This window comes from Panthera tigris, chromosome A1 (assembly GCF_018350195.1).
Source record: "Panthera tigris isolate Pti1 chromosome A1, P.tigris_Pti1_mat1.1, whole genome shotgun sequence".
NCBI classification, from domain to species: Eukaryota; Metazoa; Chordata; class Mammalia; order Carnivora; family Felidae; genus Panthera; species Panthera tigris.
Genome location: NC_056660.1, coordinates 157,399,929 through 157,411,564, shown reverse-complemented (window position 1 = coordinate 157,411,564; position 11,636 = coordinate 157,399,929). Strand labels below are relative to the sequence as shown.

Genomic DNA, 11,636 nt, shown 5'->3' with positions numbered 1-11,636 from the left:
TTATTCCGTGAAATAATGATGTGTCTTCAAGTTCAGTGCAACTAATGCCATCCTCCCAACTTTCAAAAGTGAGCTTGGCCACATGACCTATATATGGCCAATCACAATATTAAAACTTCTTGGCTAAAGTGATTGGTCCAAAGTGAACATATTGACCACGCCTAGAACCTAGAGTTCTTCTCTGGGATTTACATATTGAGCATGGAAAAGAGATCCTCCTCTTCTCTTTGAATTATGAACTGGATAGCTCCTGATCCCAGAAGTGACAATAGTTACATATTCACCCAGTAGAAGAGCCTTAGAAATGAAAGCTGCAAAGATACAACAACTGAGAAGTGAGGAGGGAGAGAGAGGGAGAGGGAAAGCATGAGAGAGAAACAGAGAGAGAATGGAAAAGTGAAAGATAAGGAGACACTCACTAATGCTATTTAAGTCTCTGGGTTCAGTGTCCTTGGCCAGCTGTTTTTTCATGCTTCAATTACATAAGCCAATACATTTCTTTTTTCTGCTTAAGCTAGATTCAAGTATGATACACCTCTTGGTCTTTTGAAACCAAAGTAATTTTGATTTATACAAGATGACTTTTGTTTTGATAGATGAAAATATTATATGTATCAGATGATACTGTTTATACCATTACCACTTGGGGCTGATTCAAGAGGAGGAGACAGGTAATATGGGTAAATTTCAATTCAAGAATGAATTCATTCTAAAAAGGAGGCACCTGAACCCAGTGCCAGAGATCACTGAGGAATATTAGAAAGCAGAACAAGGATCAGTACTCAAAGACTGGATATGATAAAAAAAATTCTCTTTCAAGAATAAAAAGAAGGCAAATTACATGAACTAGATCAGTGGATTACCATTAATTTCATAATAAATTATTAAAATTTTGGTTTCTATTACTCACAATATAAATATTGATCACTGGCACCCAGCATTACATAGAGTCAGTCATACTAATGCCAATGAGAGTTAGTCCTACAGTCACTAAATATCTGGACTTCAGCATGTCATGTGGCAAGGTCTTTCTGCTATCCTTTTGAACAGTCATCAGTAAGATAAATTATTAACTTTTTCTTTTAAAAAAAATTTAATGTTTATTTATTTTTGAGAGACAGAATGTGAGCAGGGGAGGGTAAGAGAGAGAGAGGGAGACACATAATCTGAAACAAGCTCCAGGCTCCGAGCTGTCAGCACAGAGCCCGATGAGGGGCTCGAACCCACAAACCGTGAGATCATGACCTGAGCCAAAGTTGGACACTTAACCAATTGAGCCACCTAGCTGCCCCAATTAGTAACTGTTTCTAATGTATAATAATTATTAAGTCAATTAACTTGTAGGGAAGTTTCTGGTGGCTCTATCTTCTGTCCTGTCTTTGCAAATCTTTTTATTAATAGCCTGAATGAAGATACCAGTAGAAAACTGACTACATTTACGTATAGCATAAAGCTAGGAGAGAATAACTGGATAGTAAAGTCAAGATTCACAATATCTTGAGAGGCTGAAATTAGTTTTATACTTAGACCCCTGCCTCCAAACACACAGATAACAAAAACATAAAAACTGTACCAGTCTGGGGGAAAATGTGACTTAGTAGCACATGTGACAACAAACAAAGATTCTAGTGGACTATAAGTTCAATAAGAAAAAAATAAAGCTAACCCAATTTTAGGCTATTGTGGCAGAAGAATAGCTTCCAAAAAGAGGTGAAATTCTTGCCCTAATCAGCACAGGTTTAGCCAAAAATACTACATTTCATTTTACATGCCATGATGTAAAAAGATTCAGATAAGACCAACCAGGGTGCAAAATCATTAAAAAAAAAAAAAAAAAGAAAAGACTGGGGATGTTTAACTGAGAGTAGAAAAATATTAGGCAAGACATAATAATCTGTCTTCAAAGTTTGAAGAGCTGTCACATATGAAAGAGATTGAGACTTATCAGTGTGGTGCTATAGGGCAAAATTAGCATGCTTGACTGGAAGTAGGTAATGCGAGAAGATTTATGTCATTATAAGGAAGGACTCTGTAACCATTTGAGCCAATCCAAACTAAAGAAAGGACTGTTTTGGGAGACCATGAATTACCTAACTCTTGACAGGAATATTCCCAAGGAATATCATGTATTTGGGGTGGGAAGGTGGTTAACTAGATCAATGCTTTTCAAACTTGAATTGCATGTGAGTCACCAGGGACTTATTAAAAATTCAGATTCTCATTCAATAGTTCTGGGATGGAGGTTGAGAAACTGAATTTCTCACAAGCTCCAAAGCAATGCCTATCATGCTAATATATGGACCACACTCTGAGAACCAAGGAACTAGATAACTTTTAAGATCACTTTTCACTACTACCATTCTCATAGAAAATGCACTTCTGGAACCTAGAAAGCAGTTCTATCTTGGGCTTTCCATATGAAAGTTTCAGTGGTTGAGAGTATAAAGGAAGCAAAAGCTTGTTTGGAAATGGAACCAGGGATATTCCAAAACTCACTCAGTAATTGCATATTTTAAAAGAACCTACTCTAAAGAAAGAAAAATTGTTAATAAACACTTATATATGACTGTATTCAATTATCTACTTTTACTATAAATGACCCATCATTTTTAAGAATTGGAATCAATAGCATTTATTTCTTCAATGTTAATAATTCAATTCTGTATTAAAGTCAAGACTTTAAGTGTTTGTCTAGTTTCTTCAACAAAAGTCCTTCATAATTATTCATCCATCTCATAGCCTTCCAGTGTACAGTCTTTGCTCCATTATTTTCTTGCCTCCATTTCTATAGATCAGAACTTTCCAAATGGTGTCATTACAGATGTCCCTCAGGATATTTGGTCTTCTCAACTTTTGGGAAGGCCAGGGAAAAGAGCTCTATCCTGGGCTTCTGAGAACAAGACCCAACTGGATTGGCATTTAGGCAATCATAATTAGCACTCATTGGTCTAGTCTCAAGGCTGTGAGCTCAACCTAGCTATGAGTCTACCACCTTAATATCTATGTTAGCAACTTGCTGCAAGCATGTCCCTTTTCATCATGAAAAAGGGATCTGTGGATTTGCTGAAGGAGTGATTAACTAGCATAGCATACCTACCAAAATTTGGCCACAGGAGGACAGATAATGAGAAAGAAAGTTAAGAGTTCTTGTTAGGTGTATCTTTAGGCGTCTTCCCATACATTAAATACTTTTATCAATTTGTGGTAATGTAGGTGCATAGTAACATCTCTAAGGGACATATATTTTCTAATTTAGAACTTCAATATTAATTTTTCAATACTTGACATATAAATTAAGGTAAAATTTCAATCTATAGCACCCTCATGAAATTCCAAGGGTAAATTTGGAAAAGAAAAAAAAAGAGTTGCTATATTTAAAATAAAGTGTTGAAAAAAATAAATAAAATGTTGAAAAAATTTTAATAGCTATAAAAGTTGCTTCAAAATTTTTATTCTCTACTTGTGCAAGTAAAATTTTTTATAGACAGCAGCTATATATAAACTTGAAAAGATCACTGTTAAAATATTTTGATTAGAAATGATATATAAGTTTTCAAGCACAAAAACTGAAACAAAAAGTAATATCAATGGAAGTGTTTTTATATTTCTAAATTTAAACTTATCTACATTCAATTTTAATATCCTTCCTCAAATATTCTAATTTATTTTCTCATCAAAATTGCATCATATAAAGACAATGTAATGAATCTCTTTACTGTGTCCCATACATATGCTCCCAAATTTCTTTAGTGTACCCCAGTACTCCATATAAATGTTGCTATTTTCTATGTCGGGAAACACTGCAATAGGTAGATTTACTTCCACAATATGTTCTGTTACCAAATATTTTCTACTTTAATTGCAAACAAATTAATTGCATACTTATCTTAATATACAGTTACTGTTACTCAAAGGAAACAAGTAAGTTTGCATAACAACGGAAAAATGTTAAACCTAAGTTATTTCCTTACTCCTTCTATGCCCCTTGAAAATACTGGGATATTGTTTTGAAGAGCTAGCAATGTTCTTTTTCTTGACCTGAATGGTTACACAGTGTTCACTTTTGATAAATCATAGAGCACATTGTTTTGTGCACTTTAGTGTACATATTTTATTTCACAGTAAAAAAAAACACATTAAAAATTTGTTCTCTAAGACTGAAGAGATATGGTGACTATGGTTCTGAGTATATTTTTACTTCCTGCTTATACTAGCCTTGCTTTTATTACTGTCCAAGAAAAGTTAATAAATGATTAACCATATCAACAGGCAGTTGGGAGCAGTCATGAAAGGCATGACACTCACTTGATAATTCATAATAGACACACAGTTTTCTTTAGTTTCTGAATTATCCTGTTTTCTACATAAATTAATAAGATGAATCAAATGCTATTAAAACCAACTTAAGGGAAATAATTTGGTCTTTTAATTCATGGTATAAAATACAACATTGATAGGCCTGGAGGTTATTACCATGATGCACATAGCCGGATTGGGTTAGCACTTGATATGACAAAGATGAATTCTGCATCTATTTGCATGTTTAGCTTTGGCAAACATTCATTTCTTCTGCATCCCACAAATTGTGGCAAATAAGGTCCATGAGATAAAGTGACACAATTTCAAAATAAATTACTGATTATATATATATATATATATATATATATATACACACACACACACACACACACACACACATAGAGAGAGAGAGAGAGAGAGAGAGAGTTTGGATGGGGATAGTCTGTTTTTGCTGTGAGAATTTAATTTACCGTATTAAGTATATCATCAAATGTTTACTTCAGATCTGTACAGTGCTCCATTTAAGACAAATGCCTCATTAATTAGACACTCACTGCCAACACTCTGATTTACTAGATCAATAATAAGAAAGGGGCAAATATGTTCCTGTTCTAACCATACCTACCTTTATTGAATATGTGCCAGGGGTTTCTTTTGCCTTACTAGCACACAGTTAGCATCTGTCTGCTGTGAAAATGAAACACCCTAGAGAGCTTGAGGCCACTCAGGCTGAGATATGAAGGGGAAAAAAAAAGAAAGCTTACCCAGCCATCAACACTCACACATGTGAATTTACAGAACAGGTAGAAGAGCTATTAATCTGAGCCCATTCCACAACATCTTGTGTGAGGGTTACACATTATTATTGTACACTTAACTGGATCACATGGCTTATTAACCTTGGCATTTGGCATTTTTGTTGAGAAGCTTTATGTTTAAAGAAATTATCAACTTAGTCTACATTTTGGCAAACATGAGCAAATGAAGAATTAGCACTACTCAGTCTCATCCTCCACCAAGTCTCATTTGCTTTCTGTATAGAGTATCTCTCACTTCCTTTTTCCTCAATCTCCTATGCCTTCTTTCCAATCTTATCCCTTTTCTTCTTCTCCATAATAAGCTGCGCCCCCCGGTGGTTGGGAGCTAAAAAAAAAAAAAAACAAAAAAAACACGAAAGAAAGAACGGAAAAGAAAAAAATAGAAGAAAAGAGAAGAAAAACCTTTCTCAGACAAGACTTTTAATCCTCCACAATTTTACTTTTGGGTTGAGTTCAACAAGCTTCCCGGAGCTCGACACAAGTAGTCACGATCATGAACCTAACCACGCTTCCCCCCTGCAGTCAATTTCCTATTGTTCTATTTAGAAGAGGGGAAAGATACAGATGAAATGAGAAATAGCTTGATCCTGGCTAGTTGCAAAACGACAGCAGTTTTTGAAGCTCTGAAGGAAGGGTAGCACTGACCACAGACGCGTGTGGCGCTGTCCATTCCTTGGTGCTGAATACTACACACCCGGTCATTTCCAGCCAGCTCAAGCCCTCAATATCAAAATAGGCTCAGCTACGGTAGACTGAATTCATTTCCGGGGGATAGGAGGTGGGGTGGGGTGCGAGGGGGTCATTTAGACTTTTGCTTTTTCTCTTTCCAGGAAAAAAACATTCTTCCACAAAGTGACACTGTGCATTTTATGGAAAAATAATGGCACAGCTTCAGTTCAACACCAAAGTGAAGACCTCTACTGAAGGAAGAAAAAAGGAAAGTTCAGAGTTAATAAACCTGCTTTTTCTCTTCCTGAGTTAACACAACAGGTTTTGGGTTCCTAGACCCCCTTGTTGATGGATAAATGAAATAATTTTCTGTTAAAAAATCATGTCACTAATCATTTTCAGATAAGCACAGTAAAAAAGGGGTGATGCTAGGCTTTGCAATATCTGGAATAGAATTCTAGAATTCTAGATATTGTTTTACTGAGTTGAGAAACAGAGGAGAGGAGGAAGTAAACTTGCTTTTTAAGGTGGTTTCAATGGTTAAAAAAATATTTTTAAAAGTATCGCTTTAACAATGTCTTCCAGACGTGCTCATTTTCTTAGGCAATTTAAATCAGAATCTGGGCAATAGAAGCTTTTCTCCTTTCTGCTCTACCAGCCTCTGTCCAATTTCGGATTTAAGACTGCTGTTCTTCCTAACAAGTGCTGATGTCCAGAGGGCTATTATAAGAATCCACCCCTTGCCCTCCTCCCAACCCATGAGATAATTAAGTAAATATAAAGAAAACGGACAGAAGGGAGGGAAAGTGTGCTTAACTCCCAGCCTTTGGTTCTTAGTAGTTACATTTAAATGGGGGCACTTCTCTTTGAGAAGTGAAGGTGTTTCTCATAGCTACAGAATTTACAGTCAGTCAGGGAGCCGACTTAACTGATCCCAGCAAACGGTTCCTTCCTTTTCTTAATCCTTCGCTGCTTATTTTAGCCGCTTCTCCACCCCGCCGGGAATACCATCCAGATCTTAGTCCAGGTAGATCTGACGTCAAGAGATGGCTTTCGTCGATTTGACGTGTAAACACTCATTTCCATTCCGGCTAGGAAGGGCTGGGGCTCCACTCAGCTGGGAGACCAAAGAGCGCTCGCCACCGCCCAGCCTCTACTCGCGCGCCTCCTATCTCCTAGCAGAGCAACCCCGAGCGAGAAGTGGTCTAGAGTCCGAGGGTGAAAAGGGCGAGTCTTTCTGGCTTTTCTTCTTTCTTGCTTCTTGTCTTGCTTCTTTTCCTCGTCTCCTTCGACTTGTGTGAGAGCGAGTGTGTGAGCCATGGAGCGAAGAGCCTGGACTCTGCAGTGTACTGCTTTCGCTCTCTTTTGCGCTTGGTATGCATTGAACAGTGTAAAAGCTAAGAGGCAGTTTGTGAATGAATGGGCAGCGGAGATCCCCGGGGGACCGGAGGCAGCTTCAGCCATAGCCGAGGAGCTGGGCTATGACCTTTTGGGTCAGGTAAGAGTTTGCACTTTCCAGAAACTTTCTGGGGCCCAAGGGGACTGGCGGGACTGAAGCGCGATCTCCCAAGTGGGAGCCCCAAGTCGCACTCTCCTGAACCCATTGGCAAAGAGCCGGAGCTTCTGCAGCTCTCGCCCCTGGCGCGCTTGGAGAAAGAAGGCTTGCATTATTTATTGTTTGGGCTGGAAGCAGCCAGGCAGAACGAAGCCGCTGCAGCTGGGTAGAGCCTATTCTTGCTGCCGTCCGCTTTGGCATTTAAATCCATTCCCGCGTGGTTTGGGAGACAAATCCCTCCACACTTGTTCACCGAACTTGAGATGCACGCGGGCTCTTACCGACCAAGCGCCCCCGGGAGAGGCTTACTGCTCTGCCCCCTGGGACTCAGCTGGTCTCTGCGTCAGGATCCGGCTGTTTCCTTTTTTTCAATATGGCAGCATCAGATCCAAGTCCTGATGCATGGGGTCAAGCAAGCTTGGTGATATCCGCCGGCAGCCTTTCAGGCACGCTCAGGGAGTTGGGAGAGCGCCTGCGGCAGAGACTCGAGACCTAGAGGCTGGGGGCCTGCGGAATAGCCTGGGGAGCCGGTGGGAGAAGAGGTAGGTGAAAGACAGGGGACCAACTCTCCGCGCCTCTACTGGGAGGTCCGAGTCTTCACTGGGAACTTGTAAAGTCCGAGCTTCACAACTTTGCTGGGTCAGTCTCCCTGAAGGGTCAAGCTGCCAAAAGACTGTGGGGAAAGGTTATCTTTTTTTCTTGTTCCTCAGCCAAATGCCTAATAGCTTCCCTGAGGATTTCAGCCTGTGATAAAAACTTGCCTGTCCAAGTGAAAGCTGGTTTAATAGATAGCTGGGGGGAAGGGTAGGGCGTAAAGCATTAAGAGAGTGACAGTTTAGGTGTGGGATTTCCGGGGAATCCCAGGGAGCATGATTTCTAATCTAAGCTTTCATTTTCTTTGGCTTAGAATCAAGCCCTCTCCCCTTGCCTTGGAAGTGTGCTTTCAAAGCGGGGGAGGAGGGAGTTGTAAAACATTTTGGCGCGTTGTTTTTTTTTTTTTTTTTTTTTTTTTCTGGAGGTGGTTTTAGAGAAGCCGCTGAAGTCACGGATGAGTAATCGTAATCGGTGTAGGCGTTGGCGAATCCATAGATCAAATCTCCTGGGGAATAAGACTGTCCTTGCCAGAGGCTTCATTCTCCAATTTTATGAGCTAAATTGTCTTTAAAATGCCCAGCAGAAAAGTCAATACGCAGATTGACTTCTCCATGTCCTAGTAGCAGACTAAGACTTTTTGCTTTTGCCCAGACTCTGTTCTAGGCTAGGCTCCATGTTAGGGGCTGAGGAATAAGAGGAAAAGAAACTTTCAAAGAATCAAGAATCTGGAGGAGACCGTTTAGGAACAAATAATTGGAACTGCATGTAACTGATGGAGAAGTTACACCTGGATTCTTAACATTTGTTGATGGAGGGATTGAAGATGGAAGGGAATTGGGGAGGAGTGAAAAATGCCCAGTGGAGGAAACATTTTTGAACAGAGTTTAGGAAGACTCAAAAGTTGCCAGGAGAACATGTTGAGATCGGAGAGGCACTCAAGGCATAGAAACCAGATTGTGGCAAACCAAGAAGATACAAATAAAGCAGCTTAGAAGAAACTGCAGGGAATTGTTGGCATCTAAAACAGAGTGCAAGCAGTAGCTGGAATTGTACTGGTAGCTACTGTGGGCATTATGGAAATCTTGTGCATCCTGTGGGGGGTAGCTGGGGACTTAATCCTATATCCTCTGGGCAGTTAAAGAGCACTGGTAACTGTGTGGAAAGAGATTGAGTAAGAGTAAAAAAACAAAATCCCTTTTTTCTTTACTCACTGTTAGCTCCACACATACATCCTAACCTGGACCATTCATTATGGGAATTGCTTTCAAAATTATAAATCCCAAAACCAAACAACAACAAATCAGCATTCTTGGTAGGATCTCCAAAGAAAGGATGGAATAGTCACAAGAAGCTTTAAGAAATAGAGGGGGGAAGAAATCTACATTTACATGTGATTTGCATATGCTATATTTTCTCTAGCCACTTCCAGATAAAATGGTATTACTAATAAACATTTAAAAAAAATAATTCTTTGTGAAAGACAGTGCTTTCTTGATTCTGTTTATTTCTCCCTTTGTTTACAGTAATTTAGCATCACTATCCTAAGCTCCTGAAGGCCTCAGGATAAAGCTAGAATTAAAGAGGTGACCAGAAGCAAAACCAGTTGGTAGCAGAAAAAGAGCTAAGCATTGGTGATCTTTTTTTATGGCTACTCTTCCCTCTTCCCAACTCCATATATGGAAAGCCTTGAACTAGTGTAAAGTCAAATAGTCTCCACTAGTAGCTTATAACAATTATGGCTATAGATTCAATAGCTATATTTTACAACAACAACAAATCATTTTAGCTGGATGTAACACTGACCATATATAGTACTCAAAGGGTTTACCAGATTTCCACAAATTATTCTTCTCTGACAGGATAAATTTGATAAAATGGGTATTTTTTTAAAAAGAAATGTCTATCTACACAATATTGTCTCACACCAAAATAAGTGTAGTTCCTCTGAAATCTGTGAAGAAGGAGTATCACCAGTGCCCAAATATACCATGAGCTCAAGCGATAATATTGTGAGCTCCTCTCACTCAACACAATGACAAGAGAGGGAAGGCTTCTATCAGTGTTTTCCTCATAAAGAAAAAAAAAAAGTTAACTTCAAGCACAATGAATGAGCTTAATAAAAATTGCCTGTCTCTAAGTTACTTGGGTTACAAGCTAACCCATATGTACTTATTTTGGAAAGTGAATTTTTATTTTATTTTTCTTTCATAGATTGGATCACTTGAAAATCACTACTTATTCAAACATAAAAACCATCCCCGAAGGTCTCGAAGGAGTGCTTTTCATATTACTAAGAGATTATCTGATGATGATCGTGTAAGTGTTGTGCATTTGTCTTCAAACTGGTAACCTGACTTACCTGTTTTATGATTTCCGACAAGAGCAAAAAGCACTTCGCAAATATGAATATTTTTTATTGTGATCACAAATATTTATCTGTAGTGCTTCTTGTTGTTTCCATAGGGTTATGATTGCACATTATTAAAACTGGATTGGATAGACTGAGTTAAATAAAATTTATGTACTATATATATTTGATATATTACTATATTAAATCGTATTTAATTTTAATTTATTTTAATTTATTTAATTTAATTAATATATATGTTTAAAACACTAACTCACAAATCTAGTCTAAGAGTATGAAAATGAATGGTGAAAATTAGATGGCAGCTCTAATAAAAATGTTTGCCAATACAATCAATTAACAACCTGTTATTATATGCCTATTATGTACCAAGCACTTTGATATCCAATGTGGGGATGCCAAAGAAATGTAATGCATGATCGTTGATTTTAATAACATTTCAGAATAACTGAAAACACATTCTGCCATGTCTTTGATTTCATTATATGGAGAACTAGTGTTTATGAGGGCACTTTAAATCCATGCCTTCATGAGCCAAATGTTTCCACAAGTATTGTATTGTTTCACTGAAAGCATTTGATTTCTTTTTATCCTGGTTTGTATATATATTCAATGATTAGGCAAGAGCAGGAAATGTCTAGAATGAGTCTAGGTAAATAGTGTGAGGATGATTTGAATGTATACCTAATGTACCTAATGATTTTTGAAGTCTGTTTTCAAGGTCAGCAAACATATCAATAGAAATGTTGACTATATCAGGAGCATCGAAATTTGCATACAGTGTTGCATTTTCTCAAGAATGTGCCATACTGGTAGAAATGTAACCTGGCTGGCCTGTTTTCTGTTATTATGATATCTGTTGTCTAGGACACTCTAGAGAATTACGGAAGCTTTGTGAGAGATAGAATACATCCTTTCAACTTGCTAGAAAGAAAATATAAGTACAGAAAGGTGATAGAACTGTTGAAAGTACATGGAATTTATAAACCCTGTGAAATAATTTGCTATTTTATTTGTTTTGAAACTGATAGAATTTTAAAAGGAAGAATAAAAAGACAAATTATGAGGGTAAGGAATGACTGGGCCTGGGTTACCAGCAACCACACCTGGGCAAAGAATGCTGTATGAGTACATTGTATAGCGACCCACAGCTCCTATGCACCTAAGGCTAGCCTTTACTAAGGTTAATGGCTAGATGTGTGAGACCAATTCAAAGGCTCAACATTACTTGAAAAGGTTCTTGTCCAGTGAAGTCTTCCTTTTGCCATCCCAGAGCAGATGACTCATTGTATGGGCTCTGTAAAGTAGGACAACTTCCAAGACTCTGGCTAAG

General features: G+C 38.1%; 1 protein-coding gene across 1 annotated transcript in view; it reads left to right on the top strand.

Annotated features, from left to right (window-relative positions):
- Positions 1–7,104: 7,104 nt before the first annotated feature.
- PCSK1 (proprotein convertase subtilisin/kexin type 1) overlaps positions 7,105–11,636 on the top strand; it is a 40,930-nt gene continuing 36,398 nt past the window's right edge. The window contains exons 1-2 of the mRNA XM_007078900.3: positions 7,105–7,284; positions 10,147–10,251. Of these exons, the coding sequence (XP_007078962.2) occupies positions 7,105–7,284; positions 10,147–10,251 (285 nt within the window). The remainder of the gene's footprint in view (positions 7,285–10,146; positions 10,252–11,636) is intronic.